General features: G+C 42.3%; 1 protein-coding gene across 2 annotated transcripts in view; it reads right to left on the reverse strand.

Moving 5' to 3' along the window:
• myo7ab (myosin VIIAb) overlaps positions 1-23,676 on the reverse strand; it is a 32,670-nt gene continuing 8,994 nt past the window's right edge. The window contains exons 4-50 of one of the 2 annotated variants that reach the window (XM_025010705.2): positions 23,504-23,617; positions 22,781-22,933; positions 22,397-22,581; positions 22,125-22,246; positions 21,681-21,823; positions 21,288-21,401; positions 20,697-20,850; positions 20,541-20,617; positions 19,859-19,978; positions 19,448-19,590; positions 19,146-19,356; positions 18,823-18,958; positions 18,284-18,390; positions 18,039-18,080; positions 16,693-16,830; positions 16,288-16,446; positions 16,060-16,152; positions 15,830-15,924; positions 15,032-15,116; positions 14,666-14,884; positions 12,281-12,598; positions 11,496-11,702; positions 10,761-10,937; positions 10,581-10,670; positions 10,198-10,328; positions 9,130-9,256; positions 8,799-8,918; positions 8,479-8,652; positions 8,172-8,399; positions 7,322-7,492; positions 7,131-7,248; positions 6,925-7,051; positions 6,547-6,716; positions 6,278-6,468; positions 5,177-5,298; positions 4,942-5,099; positions 4,667-4,820; positions 4,352-4,507; positions 4,167-4,272; positions 3,455-3,568; positions 2,751-2,838; positions 2,555-2,670; positions 1,991-2,176; positions 1,758-1,874; positions 1,594-1,677; positions 1,386-1,505; positions 1-556 (exon numbers count right to left, since the gene is read on the reverse strand). In XM_025010705.2, coding sequence (XP_024866473.1) covers positions 461-556; positions 1,386-1,505; positions 1,594-1,677; positions 1,758-1,874; positions 1,991-2,176; positions 2,555-2,670; positions 2,751-2,838; positions 3,455-3,568; positions 4,167-4,272; positions 4,352-4,507; positions 4,667-4,820; positions 4,942-5,099; positions 5,177-5,298; positions 6,278-6,468; positions 6,547-6,716; positions 6,925-7,051; positions 7,131-7,248; positions 7,322-7,492; positions 8,172-8,399; positions 8,479-8,652; positions 8,799-8,918; positions 9,130-9,256; positions 10,198-10,328; positions 10,581-10,670; positions 10,761-10,937; positions 11,496-11,702; positions 12,281-12,598; positions 14,666-14,884; positions 15,032-15,116; positions 15,830-15,924; positions 16,060-16,152; positions 16,288-16,446; positions 16,693-16,830; positions 18,039-18,080; positions 18,284-18,390; positions 18,823-18,958; positions 19,146-19,356; positions 19,448-19,590; positions 19,859-19,978; positions 20,541-20,617; positions 20,697-20,850; positions 21,288-21,401; positions 21,681-21,823; positions 22,125-22,246; positions 22,397-22,581; positions 22,781-22,933; positions 23,504-23,617 — 6,576 coding nt within the window. In that variant the 3' untranslated portion in view covers positions 1-460. The remainder of the gene's footprint in view (positions 557-1,385; positions 1,506-1,593; positions 1,678-1,757; positions 1,875-1,990; positions 2,177-2,554; positions 2,671-2,750; positions 2,839-3,454; positions 3,569-4,166; positions 4,273-4,351; positions 4,508-4,666; positions 4,821-4,941; positions 5,100-5,176; positions 5,299-6,277; positions 6,469-6,546; positions 6,717-6,924; positions 7,052-7,130; positions 7,249-7,321; positions 7,493-8,171; positions 8,400-8,478; positions 8,653-8,798; positions 8,919-9,129; positions 9,257-10,197; positions 10,329-10,580; positions 10,671-10,760; positions 10,938-11,495; positions 11,703-12,280; positions 12,599-14,665; positions 14,885-15,031; positions 15,117-15,829; positions 15,925-16,059; positions 16,153-16,287; positions 16,447-16,692; positions 16,831-18,038; positions 18,081-18,283; positions 18,391-18,822; positions 18,959-19,145; positions 19,357-19,447; positions 19,591-19,858; positions 19,979-20,540; positions 20,618-20,696; positions 20,851-21,287; positions 21,402-21,680; positions 21,824-22,124; positions 22,247-22,396; positions 22,582-22,780; positions 22,934-23,503; positions 23,618-23,676) is intronic. The other variant, XM_017436733.3, reaches the window with a different exon arrangement.

Raw genomic sequence — 23,676 nt, forward strand, 5'->3', positions numbered from 1 at the left:
TTTCTTTACAAAAACATCCTTTTATTAATTTCTACATAAAGTAATGTTCACATCACAGGTAGAAGAAGTCCTGAACAGAAACCTAATGACTTAAATTAAAAAAAAGGTGCTAAATGTACAGTACATGATTAGAAAAGCTTAAACTTTGTGGCTCAGAAGTGAGCTGCTTCCTCCAACAACTAAACTAATCACATCCTTCAAACTAAAACTACTCACGAGACAAAAGGCATGTAAAAACACGGATCCTGATGAGTTATTTTATAGTAAGGAAGATATAAAGCTGCCAACTCTTCAGGGTTTTAACAGTTTAAACTAATTTACTGGTGAGCTGACATCCCTGTAAAAGTACAAGATAACTAAGAAGTGTAACAGATCTGACATCTGGGGAAAAATGATTTATTTAAAAGGCAAAAGGTGAGTTTTAAGACGGGGCTGACGGGTAATTGGATAAATTGTGTTTTCACTTGCTGTTGTTGCCTCGGGAAGTTCTTTGCTTGGTCATCGTCGCAAGCATCTGACTGATGTACGAGGTCAGGAGGTCGTCCATCTTGTAGCCCTGAAGGAGGTGGAAATGCAGTTAGAGGATAACTTTTACTTTATATCAAGTTTGGAAGGGAATCATTGTCTGGAATAAGTTTATTTTTCAGCTGTTGGGGAGAAAACTGAAGAATTAATTTGTCTACAGGAATGGACGTAAGCTGGCCTGTGCTGATAGGTGTCGCCATCTTGGTAGGTGCTACATGGTTACTGTCAGCAGACAATAACTGAGAGGAGGTGAAGAAACTAAATTTCATTCTTTTTCTTCTTTACTGTAATACATTGTATGTCTCTAGTCCAGGTTGACTCTTCGTATAAAGCAGGGGTGAGCAATCCTGGTCCTGGAGGGCTTCTATCCTGCATGTTTTACTCGTTTCTCTGCTCCAACACCTGATTCAGTGGTTAATTACTTCTTCATGTTCTGCAGAAGCTGAGAAACGAGTAAAACATGCAGGATAGAAGCCCTCCAGGACCAGGACCACCCACCCCTGCATCTATCAGCTAACTGAAAATATTACAGTAGTAGGCCAAGTTTTTTTTACCTATTTTATGGGTAAAATATGTGCCAAATAATTGTAATATAGGTTAGACCAGTGGTTCCCAACGCTGCATGTTTTGGGTGTTTATCTGCTCTGAATGAATGACTAACAAGCTTCTGCAGCCATGAAACGTCTAAAACATGCAGGAAGGTGACCCACTGGGCTAAACAAAAGCTCAGTTATCTATATTATGAGGGAAAATATGATATTATACTAGGTTTTAGTCCAAGTCTGGTTACCTACAGATACTAGTAGCAGTGGTCCTGTTTTCATAAAATGAACCATGTTCAAGTAAAGTCGGCCGCTCACCAGCGACGTCTCACAGAGCAGCTTGCTGCCTCGGACCAGGTTCCCGATGGTGATGTGGAAGTAGGTGTTGCCGCTGCTCCAGTTGGAGATCTTGGTGAACAGGTGAGTTGTGAGGACGTCCTGCAGGGAAGTTGGGGAGAGGCTCAGATTCAGTTCTTCAGTCCACGTTTGAGGAAACCGAAGAGTTAAAACCAGGAAGTGCTCTCACCTTCGTCTTTGGATCGATTAGGCTGATGCCGTGCTTGTTGATCGCTATCAGGAGGGTTTCTGGGTAATTTGGATCAGTTGTTTGCTGCAGATGGGGAGGAATGACGGTGAACGTTAAAAAAACCTTTTATTTATTATAACTTTCTAAAAATCAGTCTGTTTTACCTTGACTTCAAAGAAGGCCGACCCAAACGTGGGCCACTTGTAGATGATTTTGAGGAAGGACAGTTTGGAGTCTTCACGCGTTTTTCCCGACTGTTTGCTGAACAGCGTCATGATGGACTGAGAGGGGAAAACGGTTTATAAAATATCTGAATGCACTGTGGCCACAAATTAAAGTCCCAATTAAAGGAAAAAGGCAGGCTGCTTGTTTAAGCCAGAATCCGTGGTCCACTCACCCTCTTCCAGTCGTCTAAGGTCAGAAGTCTGATCTGGTCTTGGGGGACGAGGTCCTTCAGGATCTTGGACATGTTTTGGAAGTGGGATTTATCCTCCTCAAACTTGACTCTGTAGATCAGAGCTGCCAGCTGGTAGACCTCCTCCCTCGAACACTTGTGGTAGCCCCGGAGATACTTTGGCAGCTCCTGAACAGAAAGAACCATCAGAAAAGTAATTAATTCTAACTTTTCTTCAAAGCATAAAAACTAACAGAATTAAAGGTGTATCTTTCATTGAGGGAATGCATATCGTCCACCATCTTGATCAAATCTCGAATACAACTTTATGCTCAGCTTTTACTTTCTCTGTTGGCGGCCATCTTGAACTGGATCAGCTGCAGCTGCCCATTCAGTGAGATTCGACTCATGCACACAAACATTACCGCCCGTTCTCCTTAGGTCCAAAGACCTGAGAGGCGCAACAGCTCCGTCTTTGAAACAAGCTGCTAGAATGAAGAAGTTCAACACCAAACTTTCATCCGATCAGATTGGTGAAATCAAGGCTGGAGTTGAAGCGACACTCACCTGGTAGTAGTGGAAGATGGAGTCGGCCATGGAGTCTTTTCCTGGCATCGTGTTGGTCCACAGCTTCTTCATGAAGAACACCTGGTAGGTCAGTGAAGGCACCACAACCACGCTTCCTGCACAGAGATGTGAGGAGATGAGAAGATACGCCAGACGGGAAACGGGCTGAGCTTTAACCACGAGCCCGTCGTCTCACCGTCTTTCACGTGTCTCGCTTTTTTGATCCAGTCTGTCAGGTGTCTCACAAAGTCGAAGAAAAAGTCGCCGTCTGGAACACTGATGACCTGCAAAACCAGAGGAATAAATGAATTCAAAGATTTGTGTCTGTGAGGGATTTATCTTGATGTAAAAACAAAAACTCATACCTACAAAGTTTAATCCAGAACTACAAACTGAACAGATTTAGAGGTTTTTAGGTTTTTCAGTGTCTGTACTGAATGTGGATCATTGCAATAAACGACAGGAGCATCTAAAGCCGTGACGATGTGGTGAACCACGTTTATGAGGCTTTAACGAGCTCAAAAACATCAAATCTGTCATCAGCGTCTCTAACCCATCTCAAGAGCCGAAATGTCCAGATCTAAAAAACCACATCGATGACGAATGATTACTGGGAAAACTGGTCCAAATCTGCTAGTCTCCATTTCTTAAGTGTAATCCAGCGTATTAAACCATAAACATGGAAGCAGCCGTCAAAGTGGGCAACAAAATAACGTAGCTTTTCGAGCTGCACTCAAAATTCATGTAGTTAGTCACCAACACAGCAAATAAGATGGCAAAGAAAACCTTAAAGAGACCGTTTAACAGCTGGAAAAACTCCCAGAGAAACACAAATCCATCAATCTTTGTGTTTTTACAGGTCAGCCCAATATTTAGGATTACTGTTTGGTGGTTCCTCACCTTGTCTGTGATCTTCACGAAGAGGCTGAAGCCCTCGGAGGATTTGAGCATCAGACGCCCAGAGATGTTGTGGCAGAAATCTTTGGCCTTGGTGCTCGACTCCACTTCGAACACCTACAAACACAAAACGACTACAGTTAGAAAATATTTTAATTTAAAAGGATTGTGTAGATTAGACGCCACTCCATCACTGAAGCTTACAGATCAGTAAGTTTAAGATTAGTTACTGAAAGCAAATAAAACCTGAATTTTTGATTTTTTTTTACATTTCACTTTAAAAGCTCAGAAGGTTTTAAAACTTAAGGCTACAAAGATAAAATCAGTTTTAAGGTGTAATATTCTTCTAAATAAACCTAACTAACAGACTAAAACATAATGGAAACAATGGGGAAGTTACTAGATTTAATTTTAGTCTTTAGATAAAGATTTGAGGAACTGAAGCACTTTTCCAAACACCATCCCAATTAATAAACAAAACATTTATAATATAACTGAGCAAATCAACACAATTCTTCTTTAAAATGTAAGAAAACAAATTAAATAAGAGTCTTTCCTGGACTTGGATTTCTTCCTGATTTAAAATATTTTGGGGGGCAGTTGTAAAAGTTAAACTTTCCAGCATTTTATGAAAGTTTTATTAGTTTGTTTGCAGTAAAGCAGCAGCTGGAGGACAAAACTGTGCCGAACCTGCTGAACTTTGGTCTTTACTGACCTCGTCTGAGTCGTCAGGGAAGTAAACCTTGTGGAAGATCTGGGTGGTTTTGTGCTGGATGGCCTCCACCTCCACCAGGTGAGGAGGATACTTTCTGGATCCATTTCTGGAACAAATACAAAGAGGATGGATGAAGCAGATACTAAAAAAAATAAAACCCAAACAGGGTGGATGTGTAGATTCACCGTAAGGCTTTCTGCAGCCGCTGCATGCAGTCTGGAGCCAGCAGGAAGTGTTTCTTGGCCTGGAGGAACTTCTGGACGTGAGGCAGCAGGATGTTGCTGGGAGGAAACAAACCGGTGCAGAGCCACAGCAGCTCCCAGCCCTTCTCCTCACTGTACCTGCACACAGACACCACAACTGGAGGGTTTAAAACATGAACTGTGGCCCAGTTTGTCAGTTTATTATATAGAAGCTGCTTGATGCTCCAATAAAGGCCTCGACAGCGAACAAAACAAGAATATTACAGATCTTATAGTCCATCTGTGTGTGAGGCTTACTTAATGTGATTATCTGTCAGCTGTTTGAGGATCTGACAGTAGATTTCGTCTTTTAGCGGCTCCGCCTTCAGTGCTCCTTCAAATATCTGATCGGTGAGCTCGTTGACGGATCGCACTCGTCTGGACGGGTAGTCGCCCATATACTTCATCACAGGTACGGGGACAGTCAAGGACAGGGAGACAACACTGTAATGCCCTAATGTTCAGCGAACTGGTTCATGTTGAAATACATAAAATAAAATCTAATTGTGTAAAGAACTGAAACCGAAGGATATCAGTGAAGGCCAGGCAGGCCTCCTGGGAAAGCTCATCATGGACCAGGACTTTCTTCAGCAGAGGCTGTTTCAGAGGCTCCCTGGTGCAGCTCCACAGACGCTCCTTCCCTCGCGCCTTAGAGATCATCACCCGGCTCAGAGTGCTCTTTGGAGGAGGCCTGGAGACACGAGGCAGAGGCCGAAGAATAAAACGAGTTCCTCTCTTCCTCGTCGGTGTTCTCTGAGAGAAACGCACCTGAAGTGGTCGTAGGAGAACTCCTCCAGTGTGTAGGCCTTTGGTTTGTCCTGCTCCAAAAGACTCATCTGAGACAAACTGACGGATTCTCTCCTCTGGTCTGGAGTCATCGTCACCAGAGCCTGGACCGGTCAAACAGGACGGGATTAAAACCCAACACAAGATTAAGACAAGATCCATGTTGAGTCATGTGCAGAGAGTCTGAACGAAGGATATTTCTCATGAATGTGTCAGTAAATATTGTGGTTCCTAACTCTGCTGTACAGAGCAAACAGAAAGAGAATGACATAAAAATGACCACATCATTAGTCCTCTGAGGCTTTTCATTAAAGAAACAAAAACATTTGTACATTTATCACTGGAAATGTTTGTTTCTGAGATGCTGCCAAAAAAATACAAACTGTGAACCTTTTCTGTTCAAGTCAACGTTATGAAATAAATTAACATTTCACACAGAATGACAGACCACGATCCAGTGTAAATAACTACATGTTTATATAAATATTCACCTGATGCAGTGTAAAAAATTCACTTTAACTCACTGAGGTTTGTTGTTTTAGATGGAGGAACTTTGCTCTGAGCAGCTTTTATTCCTCTGACTGTCTAAACTAAGATCCCTTTGACAGTTTTCTGCTGCAGGTAGGACACTGATAACTGATTAAAAAAGCAGAAGTATTTGGTCTCATGTGACATCACACCAACAGGGACTGCATGGAGTCGGTCCTCGTTTTGCAGCTCTAACAGCTTCCACAGGACTTTGGAGTGTTTCTGTGGGAATCTGAGCCCATTTCTTCTGTAGAGCATTTATGAGGTGGTGTTGGATGAGAAGATCTGGCTCCAGCCTACATCGCAGCTCATCCCAAAGACGGGGTTGAGTTCAGGACTGGGTTTGCAACCCTTCGTGCACTGGGGGAAGCAGGGATGTTGAACTACAAAAAAGGGCTACCCTAAAGTGCTGAAGGGGCCTTACCCAAACCTTGACTGAAACACCTGAATTCAATAATTAACAGGTGTGGCCAAACGTATCTGTATCTTCTTTAGCTACATTTTGAAGGAAACAGTTGAGAAGAAGAGACTGAGAAAGGCTCTGCGAACACTTACCACAATGTCATACTGCGGTCTGGAGAGGGTGGGCAGGACGTAGACGCAGTCAGCAGGGAAGTCTCCTCTCTGTTTGGTTTTGTCATTGATGCCGTGAGCCCAGCCAGAGTTCATCACATGCTCTCCGTCGTGTTCGTCCAGGATGATCAGATCTCCCTTGGAGAAACTCAGGAAGGTGGACTCCACCCCCACTGCCGGATCAAAATCATAACATTACAGTTCAGCTCAGAACAGTAAGGCCTGCTCTTAAACCTGAGACTGGAGCTCACCAGGGTTTGGACAGTCCAGCAGTCCCACCACATATTTGGACCTCTTCCTCAGACCCTCGAGGAAGGTGACCACCAGGTCCCGGATGTCCTCTGCGTTGTTGGAGGTGAATGTGTACTCGTCTCCTTTGATGGTGGCCAATGTAAAACTCTGACCCTGGAGTTTACCTCCTCTGGAAAGTTAAAGTTTAATTTTAATGAAGTGCCTTTAAAAATAATATATGAACACAAAGACTTTCTATAAAGCTAAACATGAATGTGAATAAATGCAACTGAAGAGTCCTCAGACCTCAACTGTTATTTGAATTTATTTTTTTACAGATTTTATGAAACTTTGTTTCTTTACGCAGCTGTTGGTGCTTTGAAAGGTTGTAGTCATACCTGCTGCTGGACACAGCTGTGATCTCTGGGAACGACAGCTCCAGAAGAACCTGCTCCTGCTCATCCACAAAGTAAACCCCGGTCCAGTTTACCGCCACGATGACGTCATTCTTAGGAAGGCTGGGCCCTGCCAACGGACACATCCGTTAAAAATCCTGACTGAAACGTTGTTAGGCGTTGTTTACGATGCAGTAGATGTTACCCACCTGAGAACTTGAAGGCCTCGTAGAAACGCGAGAAGAGTAAAGGCCATTTCAGCTGAGCGAAATCCACCACATCCTCCTTCACCGTTTGTGTGTTCAGCCTCCTTTTGTGGTGTAACCCCTGCGCGGTGAGGTCAGGTTAGTCACTATACTTCATAAAAAGTGCTGGTTTCGGTCGCTGGGGCAGCTGGTACCTGTTTATGGGCGTTGATGATGAGCTGAGCCCACTTCTCTGTGGGTTTAGTGGAGGTGATTTCTCTGTCTGGGATGTAGGACGGGATGAGGCTGAGGAGGCGCTCCTGGAGGATCTCAGAGCCGTAATCCACAAAGTACTGCTGAGAGGCCAGCTCTGCCAGATCGTCCTCCTAGAAGAGACACAGCTGGATGTGAAACTCATCGGCTCTCCTACAGCCGGGATTAAAGAGGAGTCTGCCTGATTAACATGACAAACTGTTCAGGAATCTTTATAATAAATGTCTTAAAAACTACTAAGGGCGGCGGGGAGACATCTTTTATGATTTATAAGATAATAATGTAGCTTTTTAACATCTGTAATGCTGCTGTCCAACCTCCTTTTGTTGTCAGTAACATGCAGTTTATGTAGCTAAAGTCTGGATTAATTAATAATCTGAGCCGGGGGGGGTCAAACTCCAGGCCTCGAGGGCCACTGTCCTGGAAGTTTTAGGTTTTTCTGCTCCAACACACCTGATTCAAATGGTTTAATCACCTCCTCACCAAATCATAAGGTTCTCCAGGAGCACTGCAACAAGTCATCCATTTAAAGCAGGTGTTTAAAGGAAGATCGCATCTAAAACATGCAGGACAGCGGCCCTCGAGGACCGGAGTTTGACACCTGTCACTTTAGTGACTAATTAATTCATTTGGACATGATTTCTTCAAAGGTAGAGTCCAGATAGATGATTAGATTATTGCATAAATAATGATGTTTTTGTACAAATACAACAACAAATACAATGCCTGAAACACCTCAAATACTGTTAGAGGCCAGGAGATAAAGAGGTAATAAGCATGTTGGCGTCTCACCCTCTCGCAGCGATACTCTCCGAACTTCACCCCTCTGACGATCTGCTGGTAAATGAGGTTCGTGGCGACGTAGTCCTCGGTGGGGTTGTGCCAGGGGCTGAAGATCTCCTTCCTGAAAAACAGTCTCCAGGGGGCGTTCCTCTCCTGGGCGCCCTGCTCCTTCGCGTACTGCTCGCACTGCGAGACGGCGTCCATGACATGATCGCTGCCACTTCCAAGAGACGACACCTGGCGGGAAAACAACCCCCCTCCCCCATCACACAGTGGAAACGACTCTACGAGTCAGCGGTTTCAGCTCAGGTCGTACCTTGTCAAACAGAGCGATGTACAGCGAGAAGCCGAAACGATCCCTCAGGTTGATCTTGTCCGCCAGGGCGTTACAAAGCTCGAAGGCCGTGGTGGCAGAGTCTGCGAGGAGCGTCTTCGTGGTGCCGTCCATGAAGGTCACAGGCAGCATGATGGGCTTCTTAGACTTCGTGGCCTGAAGGAAACGAAGAGTTTAAAGCTTTAACTGACTGAACATGTCGTACATTCACTGAGCTACCTGCTTTTTAAAACGCGTCCAAGATTTAAAGTGAGCAGATCGCAGATCGCAGCTCTTGCAGCGGTGAACACGATGTTCTGTACCTGCAGCTCCAACCAGGACGGCGGCTGGGTTCGTGTTCGGTTGACAAAAGTCCTCCTCAGCCTTTCCTCGCAGTACGGAGCGTAACCAGGAGGACCGTTCTTCAAAAAGGTCCGCAAGTACTGACAACAGAGCAGAAAGAAGAGGAAAAGACTTGACCTGAATCATCACAGAAGAAAAAAACTTCCATATTTTTCCTTTTTTTTATATGAGAACAAATTGAAAGCAGCACAGTAAGCAACCTAACAGGTAAAATATCTTGTTTTATTCTTGCTGACTTTAGTTGTCATATTGTCCATATTTAATGACAAACACTAACAAAGGACAACTTACTTTGACAAACTTCTCTGAGGGGGCGAAGCAGCCCACACACAGCGACAGAAGGATCCAGCCGCGGGCGTGGCTGCTTTTGGACGGGTTCTGGGTGAGCTGTTTGCAGATCTGACAGTAGATCTCGTCCCTGAAACACAAAAGCAACTGAATAACAGAACGGACCGTAGCTCAGAGGAACCCCTTCGAATGCTGCTCATCACAATCTATTCATCTTATTTCCTGTTCCTGGTTGTTTTCAGGTCATCTCACAAATCCACAACATCCACACCGTATAAAACTTTCATTCAGCCCCATTTTCACCAGCTACTTTTCGTTAATTGACCAAAAATATTTTGTAAACGTTTGCCTAGAAGAGTCTTTGTGTTATCCCTGACGTGCATAACGATGAGGGATTAATGAGGGAGTTTGTTTTTGATCATTTTTGTCGATCCATGAGTGCAGCCATCTTTGAGCGAGTTGTAACAAGAGTTGTCATTCATCTGCCGAGGCTTCTGATTGGTCGAAGTTGGGGGGCGTGACAGTGAATGACGGATTAATGTCAGAGAAAAGAAAAGAACAATCTGTGCCCCAACTAAAGGCCTCAGTTCTGTTGCATTAAGTGTTAAAAAAAGTTCATTTTCTTAAAGTTTTGTTCTGTGGTTTATTTCGTAGTTTTTTGCACATCTTTCCTCTCAGTTCTGTGGATTCTACCAACCAAAATGAACGCCAAGACGAGCTATTTCAAATCCATTTTACAGGATTACTTACTTCAGGTTTCTTGTCTCGGTTGAATGAATTCTTTATCTGATTTTCTGGAAACTCTCCCAGTTCTTCCAAAAAGCCAAAAATTCTCAAACAGCCTCCGAGCCTTGTTCCAGATCCCAGGGAAATACATTTCTGATGATCCAGAGGGCTTTGCTCCCTACTTTTCCCTAAATAGCCTCCAGGAACCTTTGACCACCCTGGGAATAACACTCTCATGACTTTTCCTGTGTATCGATGAAGTAAATCATGTCGCCAATATTAAAGCTTTCCACTGACTTGTCGTCAGTATTTAGTTTCGTCTTTGACTGAAGTAACGCTTCAGACCTGAGAGCCGGCCGTAAGATGCCGTTTCCAATGATGAAGTGAAGTTTCTCCAGGTTAGAGGTGGGTCGGTCCTCCAGCATGCTGTTTCCCTGAAGGACGTAATCACTGCCCTCTGTGAGGCGCCTGGTGACCTAAAACAGATAAAAAAATATAAAACTTTAGCTCTTCATCCTGGAAACCTTCAACTTTGTTTAAAGCGATTTACCTGATGGACTTTAAATGATAACATACAATAATACTTCAAATAAAACGTAAAAGCTAAATATTCTTTCAGAGCTTTTACTGGTTACTGCAGCCTAACAGGAAAAGATTGCGTAACAACAAAGAAAACACATTAAATATTTGAGTATTTATCTAAAAGGAGAGGCTGATGTGAGCCTCACCTCCTCTGTGATCTTTGATTTCCTCTTCAGCGTCAGAGACACGAGTTTATGTCTGACGCTGTTCCTCTTCTGAGTGTCTGTGGAGCTGTTCTGTGAACACAAACACATCATAAAATCCTTTGAGGACCTCAGAAACCCGACGGTTATTAATACGAAACACGCCGACCAGCCTCGCCTCACCTCTCCTTCCACCTGCAGCTCCTGCAGCTCTCTCTTGTAGGTCCTCTTCCCGAGCGTTTCGTAGATCTTCGTCATGACGGGTATCTTCTCGCTGCCGTCATTGATGACCATTTGGTACTTTGGCTCTGGAAGATCCCCCATGAACCTCAACACAGTGATCCACACTGCCAACGCTGCCTGTAGAGCAGGGCAGGGGGGTTAAAATCAGCCTTTTGATGTAATAAAAGCATGAAAGGGGGAAAATCTGCTCCTTTAGGTTCATTTTTCAGGTCAAAGTGGACCAAATGAGAAGAAAGCAACGATTTCAGAGTCATTACCTAATAACAGCAGGGTGCTAAAATACTATTAATTTTAATAAGCCTCACATTTTTACGGCATGAGGGCAAAATGCTCAACCGACAACTTAAACTACAACAAAAACTGGAAAATATACAAAAGCTTTACATTTTTTATGCTCCAAATAACAAAATTAACCACACCTTTAGTCTTGAAAAACTCACTTCAACAGCAACAACGATTGTTCCTTCCGGGCTACTGTAGTAATATGATACTTTAAAATTAGCTAGTTCATATCTAAAGTACAATATTGTTACATAACATACAGTTTACTGCATGTAAAAAGTGCTGTTTCTAGTTTATAAAACTGTTTAAGTTTCTGCTCGTTCCTCTTTAATTTGGGTGATTTCATCAACACAGATCTTTGTAACTGGAATTAAAATGTCTTTTCCGTCTCACCAGCTGGTCCCCTTCGTCCTCGTGGAACAGCAGAGGTTGTTTCAGCGGCCGTCTGATGTAGGTGTGAGTGGAAACGCCCTGGAAGTAGGTGGCAGCGAACTTGGAGAACTTGTACTCGGACAGATCTTCCTCGTCCTCGTCGGGAAGAGGAGGAGCTTCGTTCAGCACCTCTTCTGCTTCCTCGCCTCGGGGCGTCTTCTCCAAGTCCTGAGGAAAGGCGGAAAGGCGTGAGATCGCTTCGTCTGGTAAAAAATAAAGACTGAGAAGGAGCTGAAGGAAGAGCGAATACTGTTTCCATCAGAAAACACGACTTCAATGCTGGGATTTGCCTCCAGACTGAACAGAGTATAAATATTTTGGAGGATATTATAAGAATATTATTACTGACCTTCATCTTTACCATACTTGCCAACCGTCCCACATTTAGCCCTCCCGTCCCTTGTCCCGCATCACCCTGTCCCACCAAAAGTCCCGCATTTGGCCCTCACACGCCACACTTTGTATTTCTCACGCAAAAAAACACACGCACACAGCCTTTTTGTCACTTTAACGCTATATTTAGCGAGTTTTCAGATCCCTCTAGCATTTTTTTAAAGCGACTAGCGACAGATCTACTGACTTTGGTGGCTAAATGTGTGAAAGCGCTCATTCTGCAGCGTACCGTAAGCCCCACCCACTTCCCCAAGCACTGACAGCTGTCAGTCTCCCAGCAGAGAGGAGAGCCGCTCCACTCGGTGTCCACAGTTATAAAATAAACACAATAAATAAAACCCATAAAGACGTACCTCAAACCCAGCCGGTCCTTGTCCATCTTTGTTTGGTAACGGCCCCGAGTCCCCGAGGAAACCAAACATCCGGTCCACCATGTCCGAGTGGTCGACGGGCTGCTCCTTCTCCCTCTCCATCTGCTCCAGCAGCTCCTTCTTCCTCCGCGACTCCTCCTTCTCCTCCCGCTCCCTCTCCTCCTGCTGCTGGGCCAGCTGGTTGAGCCGCTCCTGGTGCTTCCGCTCGGCCTCCGCCTTGGCCCGCCGGATCGTCATCTGGTTCCTCAGCAGCTCCTCCTCGGCCAGGCGCTGGCGTTCGGCTTCCAGACGGTGCTGCCGCTTCGAGGAGAGGAAACAGAAGAAGACGAGTTCACAGAGGCGGACAGGAGGTTATTTTCTGCGTTTGGTCCAATAAAAACAGCTGTTTTACGAGCGTTTGGGTCGACAGGCTGCTCTGATCAACAACAAACTCAGATTAAGCAAAAAATTGTAAATGTTTTAGTAATTTTTAAAAAGAGTTGTAAAACCAAAAAAAATAAAAAGAAATTAAATTTAAACAAATTTGAAATAACACCTAAAGATATATTTACTTAAACATCAGACAGAAAGAGTGATTCAACAGATTTTATTGTTTAAATATTAGTTAAAAATGTACTTTTTATTTATAATAACTGAAGATATTTGCATCATAAATTAGTTGTAATAATAAAAACGAATGTTTAAGTGAAAAAGTCTATTCTTGTTTAGTGTTTCGTTGATTTTTTTTAGCGTTAGCAAAATTTCCCAAAGCAATTTTAATCACATTTTTTTCATACTTCAGCGTGTCTGTCATAATAAACTAATTATTCATAAATATTCTAAACAAAAGCATTTATGATGACATTACTTTGATATTGACATTATCTGACACATGAAAATGACATATTATGAAACCTACAAATAAAAAACAGGAAAAAACAAAAAATAAATCAACATGTTTACAGTTTTTTTAACAAACATTTGTTTTGACAATGTTTTCTATTAAAACAATATTCATATTAATATAATTTCAACACTTGAAGGAATAATTTGTGAATTAATTACAGATTTATTTGACTTATCTGAGGAAGGTTGATTTATAACTTATGTTTTATAGTCATGTCATTAAATCAGCTTTAAATATAATCCTAAACAACAGATCTTAATCCTGTAAAAAGAGTGAATGCACACCAAAAATTGTAGTTTTGTTCCCTTTTCCATGAATAAAAAAACCTTTATTTGTTTCACAAAAAGACAAACAGAACAACAGAAACATTTAAGGCTCATAAATGTAATCATCTGTAACATTATTTTCTGTTTCTGCAGAAATTAAAGACACAAAAAGGTGAAAAATATGAGAGAAAAAGAAAAAAAAAACAACAAATCCATAAAAAGAGGACAGAAAAATGTAAATTTTAACAAACAGAAGGCAGAAGTTTGAACTCTATCCCTTTATTCTTCTGCCTTTTTTAATCATCTTTTATAAAAATGTAAACTGAATTTTATGAGTCAAACTGCCTGAAACAAGCAGTTTAAGGCTGAAATAAATGAAATGAAGACATGTTGGTGTGAAAAACTGGTGTTCACAGGCACTTACAGAGATCTGTTAAATTATAGAAAGAAATCCACTAATTTTACAAGTTACAGATCACTAAAAGACTTAAATCATCTAACTACAAACTAATAGGTGACATTCTGGCAAAAACAGTCATCTCTTAAATACTTTCTATAATTTAAACTAGAGGAAGGAAAAAATAAAGTTAACAAGAGAACGATTTAAATGTGTAAATATTCCTCCAGAATTTGAAACATTAATGTTGAATCTCAGTTATTTAGAGGATTTTTAATAGAAATAATCTCTTTGTCTTAAAATGCTTAGATTTTTAGTGATTTTAATCATTATTTCAGGCTCTAGAAGTAAACAATGCTGATCGACACCAAGTTCTGACTTTTCAAACAAGAGAAAACTCAAACCATGAAGGCAGAAAACACAGATAATCCAGCAGTTTCACACTCGTTTGGACAAAAAGTAGTTTTGTGTCGAAGAGAAAAGCAGCTTTGGTGACAGAAAGGCAGCAGAGCTTACGGGTTATGAGCCGAAAACAGTCCAGAAAACAGCCGAGACTCATAAATTAGACTGGAGAACATAAGAGTGGAATTAAAACACAAACAAAAACTCCTAACTAAAAATCAGGAGTTTTTCCTCATTCCCAAAGATGCGTCTAATTAAGGCGAACAAATTAATAAGATGTTAGTCAGTTTTCTCCACCTAAATCAAATGTTTCATCTCTTTATCTTTTAAATCCTCCCTCAGAACCAGTATCCGTCTCTTTCCGGAGTGTCAACAATGAGGTACAAGAAGCAATAATAAACATAATGACCATTTACCTCGGCCCTGAGCCTCTGGCAGAGGCGCCTGGCTATCATGCCTCTGGTGTAGGCCTGGATGGTCAGAACGGCCCGAAGGCGCCGGCCAAACGCCTGGCGGATGAGGAAGCCTCGGCAGCGGGCTTGGAGCAGAGTGATACGGTGGCGGGTGATCCGGTAGTTTCTGTAGAACTTCCTGGACCTGCAGACGGCCTGCAGGCGGATGAACCCGGACTTCATCTGAAGGAGGCAAAGATTTTCCACAAGTCAGTTACCGCTGGTTGAACCAAATTTAAGTTTACTGATTTCTCACGACAAGTTAAATAAACCCGTGTGGCGCAGAGTTTAAAGCTTTACAATGAACGGAAATAACAACACATGACTCACAATTTGGTAATTTTTCCTGCTTCGGTAACCCCTCCAGACCTTCTGAATAAAAATCACGGCACTTCTCAGCCTGAGGAAGTTTGTCCTAAAGAGGAAACAAAAAACCCCCATAAATCCATCAACTGTTACCGTTTTTATTTTTAAAGCTGAACGATGAGTTCAGATGTTTAACAATGTGAGATTCCTGTCCATCACAGGTGTCAGACTCCGTTCCTCGGGGGTCGATCTCCTGCACGTTTTAGACGCGTTCCTGCTTTAAATGAACGACTCGTGGACGTGCTTCTGCAGAAGCTGAGGATTTAACGAGGAGGTGATTAAACCGTTTGAATCAGGTGTGTCGGAGCAGAAACACCTAAAACCTCCAGGACAGCGGAGCCTAGAGGTCTGGAGTCTGACACCCCTGATCTACGTCTTCACTCTGAAATAACTCTTTCTGTTAGATATTTAACTGATCAGTCACCACGCAGCCTTTAACAGCGAACAGTGAACATAAAACTTGTGGCTCCTCTGGTGTGATTTGCAAAGACGCTCAGCAGAACGAATAAGAGTACGTGTTTGGCTCGAGCAGAAATATCCAAGGAGGATGACGACATCCTTAATCATCCTTTTGGATAACATCTGCTTCAGATACAGCTTTACTATTTCTTTTGACTCAACTCTGAAAAATCTGTGGTGTTTAATGCAAACAACAAAACTTAAAAACCCAAAGAGTGCTCAGGAATTCAGTTTAAATACATTTTCAGGCCACGCAGCTTCTATGAGTTTGATTTAGGAAGGCGCTCTTGAAACGCTGCTTGCCTCGCTTTCAGTCCGCGAGCCACCTTCTGGATGAGGATGACCTTATCAGTGATGGCCTTGTCCCGCTCGATCTCCAGCTGCATGTCATGGTGATCCTGACACGAAAATAAGACGTATGATGTTGTTTTACGTAAACTTAAACTGGACAGCTTTTATTTAGTTTTCCTTTCTCCCACCCTGGCAAGAAAGGGAATCAGTATGAAACCGTATTTTGTTTTGGGAATACCGACCTTCAGGAAAATCTTAGTTTTTCCGATCTGCCAGTCTTCATGTTTACCCAGCTGGGCTGAGACGATCTGCATGCAGGTCCCCCGCAGGTCCGCCTGGACGGAAACAACTCGGTGAAAGTGACGACTCAAAGGATAATAAAGGCGTTACATGTTGAATAAAGTTCTGCTTTGAGGAAATGATGGGTAAAAAATGAGAAAATGAAATAAAGCCAAATCTTTGCTGCTGACCTGTATGTGAGCAGGTTTGACGCCAGGCATCAGGACTCGAAAACGATCCACAAATTCAGCGAAGCTGTATCTGATGGGATAACCTGCTCTCCTGATCCGGATGGTCTCCATCATGCCCGAGTAACGCAGCTGACGGATACACAACTCTCTGTCAAATAACTGGGAAAAGCACAGAAACATGACAGCCTTTAAAGCTACAAACATGTCAACAAAGAGTTTACTTTGGTCTGTTAGCTGTTCAGCATCATTACTTAAACTATAATCAGCAATCGAAAATTATGCATATAAAACAAACAAAACCATATTTTATTTAGCTTGTGCGCTGTAAAAAAAGATGCATTTTCCCCAACGAGAAAACTTTTTTTTGTCTTTGTTTAGTTCAACCAGCTAGACTCGAACTCTCACCATTGGTTTTTTGAGCTCGTTGGGTTTTATGCAGCGGACGAAGAACGGCTGGCACACGCTGAGCGTCCTCATCAGCATCTCCAGGGAACGTTTAAACTGGCTGCTCAGGGTCGGGGAACGCTTTCTCGTCTCGACACCCTAAAAGAAAACACATGCTCAGTACCACCTCCACCACAGGGAGAAATGTTTAGACCAAACATATTTAAATGCATTAAACGCACCGACAACTAATTAACCATAAATTCTAACACTGTTTCCATAAATAGATTAGATATCATGTGGAAAATTTAGGTTTCAGGTTTGTAGATCAGGTCTCTAACCACATATTTAATAATATTCTGATTATTTCTCTCATTATGAGACAGCCAGGTGATCACACCTAAACAAACCACGATGCTCATGGATTTACTAATTCACACAGACAAAACAGGATACAAGATTCATTTCTAACTCATCTGTTCAATTGTTTTAAAGGAGAAATTATCGGACCCTCCAGGATTTCGCGATGTTGCGATCGTAACTATTAACGCAAAATCAAGCAAACCCCGTGAAATCGCAACTTTTTGCAATTTTAACCCAATATTTATTGTTTCTAAAGTGATTCGCCACCGTTTTTGCGGTCTAGTCTCTTCTTTTTGGGTTTGTGCATCGTGGAATACAAAATAACCCCAAATAACTCAGGAAGAAGACACGTGACGTCACTTCCTGTTAACATCAGAATGCCGGGAGCGTGCAGGAGCAGCGACCGAAGCCAAAATGTGCGCTAATGCTTCACATTTGCCCACAAAGATTTCAGCAAACCAGTTTCCTCCCCAGCTGCAGCTGTTTTGCACGTCCTGCAGTGTAATCATGGAACATAAACGCATCGACAAACACTTTGTGTCTGCAAAACATGTGAGGAGAGCTGCAGACCAGGGACAATCCAGAAATGCTCATGAATGTCAGTTTAGAAGCAATCAAAGTTCTCAAATAAAACACCTTTTGAGAATGTCAATGTTTGTTGGGAATTACCTTACAAAACTAGGAAGGATTTTTGGTTTATATATTAAAAGTTATAGTTTTTTATTGATTTTAGTAAAAAAAATATTGCAACTTTTAGGAAAATGCCTGTGAAATCAGGCATTTTAGCCGCAACAATCACAAAAAATGCCTGCGAAATCCTGGAGGGACTGAATTATTTCACTCCTCTGAACCTCATAACTACACAGCTCGAGTTACATTTCTTTTTTATTTTCTCTGGTTTCTGCAACAACAAACTACTCCTGTGGAGTAAAAAGTGAAACTGAGGGAAGCAGAGAAATGCTGCTGAAGCAAACACACACACACCACAGGATGTTGATTTTTACCTTGGCAGTGGGGGCGCTGAGCTGCTGATAGCCACACAGAAACTGACGTTAAGGGTAAAAATGGAAAAAAATAAAATAAAAAACAGAAAAGAAACAGCACAGAGAGAAGAAGTCTGAGGAAAACAACTGGAGAAGGTAAAAGTCACCAGTGAAATTCTCACTGGGAGACTAAACAGCAGAACAAGAGAGGAGAGGGATCTAACCGTGTGGAAAAGGCTAAACGTGTTCATGTTCGTTGGTCCTACCATGGCGACGTCGGCCTGGAAGATCTGCTTGATGAATTTGTTCTTGGACGAGTGGACGAGCTGGATGATGTCTGTGTGGAGGCTGTCGCGGTTTTTCTCCAGAAACCCTGAAAGGATGAAAACAAAAATACAGCAAAGACGTGACCAACTCAAACGAATAGACGTGCACTTTTGGACAGAACGATATTTTCATAAAACTTGAAGAATCCTCCAAACTTTAGCAGAAACACGATCCAAGAAAAACATGAAGGTGAAACAAATTAAACAACAACAAACACTGAATCACTTTCTTCAAAAGCTAGTATAAGCAAATTTATCTTTTCTTATTAATTAAATTGGGGTTTTCTTTATCTTCAGACACTGTTTAGATCCTATTTAATCAAAATGAGAGAAATTAGTAAACAGCTGAACATTGTAAACACTACTGATTTAAATAAGGCAAATGCTGATTTTATTCTTAGACTAAAATAACAGCAATAAAACAAAGCTGAACATGGGAAGAAAAGAAACAAAAATAAAGAGCTGGAGGATAAACGTACCTCTGGACTCATAATGCACCATTCCAGCAAAGTGTTGGATGCCAAACTGGGTTTCGTAGCTGTTTTTAGGCGGCATGTAGTTGGAGTTGAGTTTATGCTGTGAGTTGAGCTTATACAGCATTGTAGCATCTGTCCCCTGACAAAAAAGTCCACAAATAGATCTTTCTTATTAATTATAAAGTTAAATATAGGATTTAACAAAATGTATGAACAGATCAAAGTTGCTAACTCTACCATCTCAAGATTGGAACTAAAAGTTGCTTAAATATTTGAGATTTTTATCCTGAAAAACAGCTCTGGAACGACCGTATCTCATGATGCACCTTAGGAAACTTGCTCTCCTCATCGATGAGGGAGATGATGTTCATTGGCTTGTTGGCGATCATGTCCAGCGCGTCCTGGTTGTCCGTGAACTCGATGTGCTGCCAGCTGATGTCCTCCAGGTTGTACTCCTCCTGCTCCAGCTTGAAGACGTGGCGAACAAAGAACTGCTGCAGGTTCTCGTTGGCGAAGTTGATGCAGAGCTGCTCGAAACTGCAGCAAAGACGGGAGGTTAGAGCAACGGACACTGAGTGAGAAATTACTTTTTAAGCATCTTTAGGAAAAAAAACAACACAATTTTCACCTGTTGACAACAAAGTTCTCGAAGCCAAAGATGTCCAGAAGTCCAATAGATCTTCTTATGATGCCACTCTCACAAGAAGGAGGTCGGTAAATCGCAGCATTAATTTTTTCTACTATCCAGACAAACAGCCTCCCATAGATACCCTGCGTGATAAAATAAATGCATGCAGATTCAGTGTCAGTAATCATATGGACATCAGAAGCAATCAGAGACGTAAAAGGAAACATGAAGGAAGCTTTTCTAACTCTAAGAGTTAAAAACTGAAAAAACCTCAGGAGTTTATCAGACAGCACCATGCTTATATGTTTTGGGAATGGAGGTTAAAAAGCAATAAAGGTTCATAGATTTAACTGTAACTAATACAAAACTAAGATCACAGCAGCACAATTCAAAGTTTAAATCAATCATTACCTTGACGAAGGCGTCCCTGACGTCCAGGCCTTGTTCCACGCTCAGAGGCGTGGTGACGCTTTCTCCTCGGGTGATGAGGGTTCGAGTGGTCAAACACACCATTACGTCTTTAGGCTCCACCTACGAAACACAATGACAAACTTAAAGAGGAAATCAACTCGACCATTTAATAATAGATCACATTATGCATGGTAAAACTCGACTCTTGGTTTGATTGTTTCCTGTTTAAATGTCAGCAATTAATCTAAAAACCCTCAAATCTGACACTAGATTACTTTGGTATTCAAAGAAAATTACGGCCAACTTGATGACTAAGGTGACCAGATACTATGGCTGCAAAACAAGACCAAATCATCACACTTTCACCACCGTGCTTCGCAGTTGGTATGAAGTTTGATCGTCTTTGGTCTTGTCTGTCAAAAGGACACTGTTCCAGAAGTGTTGTGGTTTATTCAGAATAAACTTTACAAACATAAGATGAGCTTTTAGAGCAAAGCAAGCCATGCGTGTTTATTTTATTTCGAATTGTCCTGCCGTGAACATTTAACCTCCTTTCTGTCATGCTCTGACCACAGGGTGAACCACTCCTGGGAAATCTGGAATATTAACGTGTTTATTTACACCAAACAACAACTTGTGGCTGCATACTGTAGATAAACAGTATTTATACAGTGGTACACACCTCCATGAGGGAAGCAGCAGTCACCAGATCAGGAGATCTCACAACCACACAGGCATCCAGGTTGTCGTACGTTCGAGCTGCAGGAAACATTAAGTGTGGTTTAAAAACCTACAGTTCTCTGAGTAATGCGACAGATGCAGATATTCATTCACACACCCTCAAACCGCAGGTTGCCCATATGCAGGATGGAAGCCAGCAGCTTGGAAATCTCACAGCTCTCCGTCTCTGTGAACATGAGGACCTTCATGGCCGACAGGATGCTGGAGTAATCGCTGAGGTCGTCACGGCCGTCACATTCTGTGCAGTTACCCTGAAGTGTGCAAGAAACGGCAAACTTGAAGTTTTAGATGGTTTCCAACAAGACTCTGGAAACTCTACTGCTGCTTTGTTGTTTTCTGCTTTTCAAGTCTGCTGTTTACTAAGAAAAAGACCAAAAAAAGTTTTTAATTTGCAGGAGAAAACCCACAACCCTGCTGCGTTTTTATTCCTAACCACCTATAAACTGAAAAGCAAAACATTTTTTTGCACTTCCATACAACTTTCTCTGCATGTTTGCACAAAAATGTGTTTCAAACCTTGATGTTTTTGTTTTTTAAGCATGCAAAAAAGACGGCAAGATTCTTCATTTTGCAGCACAACAATCTGGCAACTGATTCGAACCAGGAAGTGCCACTTGGCTGCTAAAACCTCTGCAACAAATGAAGACGTTCAGGAACCAACGTGACGGCCACACAGCTGTAAACTCACCATGGTGAGGTAGGAGTAGTCTGTGGCCCGGCCCAGACCCAGTTTAGCTTTCATCTCTGGAGCCATGCCCCTCAGCATACAGTAGAAGACGTGGTAGTTCCTCTCATCGTGAGCCTGCAGGACAGAGAACGCATCAACCCCTGTGCTTCCCTGTGCAGGGGGTCACCATAGAGAGATCTGGCAACTGTTTCACACCGGATGCCGTTCCTGACGCAACCCCGGCTCAAACCTGCAGCCTCAGGATTATCAGACCGTGGAGCTGACCACAGAGCTACTGAAGACCCTATTTTAGATTAAGAACTAAAAACATAATTTCCTTGATTTTTAATGATGAACTTGCATGTAAATTAACGTACACTGCCCTGTTTTATCAGGGCTCGTCTGACATCTCACCTGTCGGCAGACGCGGGACTTCTCCAGCAGGTACTGCTCTATTTTGGCTCCTTCTATGGCCCCTCGTTTGTTGAAGTGGATATCTATATACTTCCCAAACCGACTGGAGTTGTCGTTTCGGATGGTTTTGGCATTGCCAAAAGCTGATAAAGAGAAGCAGAAATACAAACTCTGAGCTGGACTCAATGACAGTGTCAAAGAAAAACTAAGGATTTTTGACATCTGTAACCTTTAGGACAAAATAACAAGAAAAGTGCTTAAAAGAACATTGAATATATAGAGTTCCTTGCAATCTTGGCTCCATGTGATGCTGAAAAGTATTTAAAGCAAAAAAAAGCTCAATTTTAAAACCAGCATTGATACACAGCTGTTAGGGTTAGACGTACTATCTGCTTCTGATTAATACGTTGCTGGAAACGGAGAAGAGAGGAGATTAACGCTGACCTTCAAGGATGGGCGTCGCCTCCAGGACCTGCTGCTCGATCCAGGAGTGCTGACCGCTGATGGCTGCGAGGAACTGCAGAATCAGCTTTGTGCTCTCGGTCTTCCCAGCTCCAGATTCACCGCTGCCACACACAGAAAACGGTTACAAACATCCCGACTCTCGTTTATTCTCACATGAACTACAGAGTGTATATGTGAGAGCACTGAGCTTTGGTGCCACGAGTAGAAATGCAGACAAATATTCTAAAGGGGAAAAGGGAACAGAAACCCACCTGATGATGCAGCACTGGTCCTTGTTGTTCCGCTTCATGTTGAAGTAACAGTTGTCAGCGATGGCGAAGATGTGCGGCGGCATCTCCCCGATCTTCCTGTTGGTGTAGAGGCGGATCTGGTCAGGAGTGTAGATGGGCAGCAGCTGATAGGGATTTACTGCGACGAGGATGGAGCCTGTGTACGTCTGCGGGAGACCAGAAACAAGTAAACACAAGCTACAGCTGAACAAACACGCCTGAAATAGCCTTAACAGCAGAACGATGCTCGTCAGGAGACTCATGTTAGTGAGTCCAACCCTGGACGCAGAAGAAACACACAGCAGGCGACTTCAAATGTCTTTGTTTTCTGATGGGAGCTGCAGTCATGAGACAAGTAGAACTAACGTATATGACGCGCTCGTTGTAGCGGATGAGCAGGTTGCGGAGGATGCCGGCTTCATTAAGATCGCCCAGCCGGATCATGTCCTCCACCCCATGGATGGAGGTTGGGTGAATGGGCTTGATGTTGGTGGCATTCTGAGGGGAAATCCAATGTTCCTGGGAGAGCAAAGAAAAAGGAAATACATCTATCTGAACTTAGATCACATCGAAACAAATGCCTTTTCAGTCTAAACCTTAATTGTTTTGTTTTACTGTAGTGAAGTGAAATTTATTTATATAGCACTTTTCCGTAACAAGGCGATTCAAAGTGCTTTACGATACAGCAAACATCATAATCAAATATAGAGATAAAACATCAATCATGTATAATCTAAATGAAATATAGGATAATGTAAATAAAATCATGAAACTAAACATATCTAAACATGAGCTAAGATAGTCAAAAAAGTAGCTAAGATAATCTAAATAAAATCATGATAAAGTTAAAGCTGAACTAAACAACAATTAGGAATCTAACAATATCTAAAATATGAGCTAAGATAAACTAAACTAAATGTAAGTACAGGATTTCAGGATTTAGTTGCACTGAGTGAGGCTGCAATCAGCTGAAAACATCCTTCTTTCCAAGCAAATAAAAGAACCCAAAGTGCATTTTAAAACTAAAAAGGTTCATTTGTATCTTTTTAAGATGTTCCATAAAAGGAAGTGAAAGTTCTGACAATTTACCCGGCCTTCATCGTCCAGGACCTGGATCTGTCCCGAGTCGCAGAGTTTCACCACGGCTCCAACCGGGACATCAAACTCTCGTCCCGTCTTAAGGTCCAACCACACGTAGTCCCCCTGAAAGCAAACAAACCAGGTGGAAATTAAAAATTTTGTCCACCAGCCACAGTGGCTGG

Source organism: Kryptolebias marmoratus, linkage group LG13 (genome assembly GCF_001649575.2).
Source record: "Kryptolebias marmoratus isolate JLee-2015 linkage group LG13, ASM164957v2, whole genome shotgun sequence".
NCBI classification, from domain to species: Eukaryota; Metazoa; Chordata; class Actinopteri; order Cyprinodontiformes; family Rivulidae; genus Kryptolebias; species Kryptolebias marmoratus.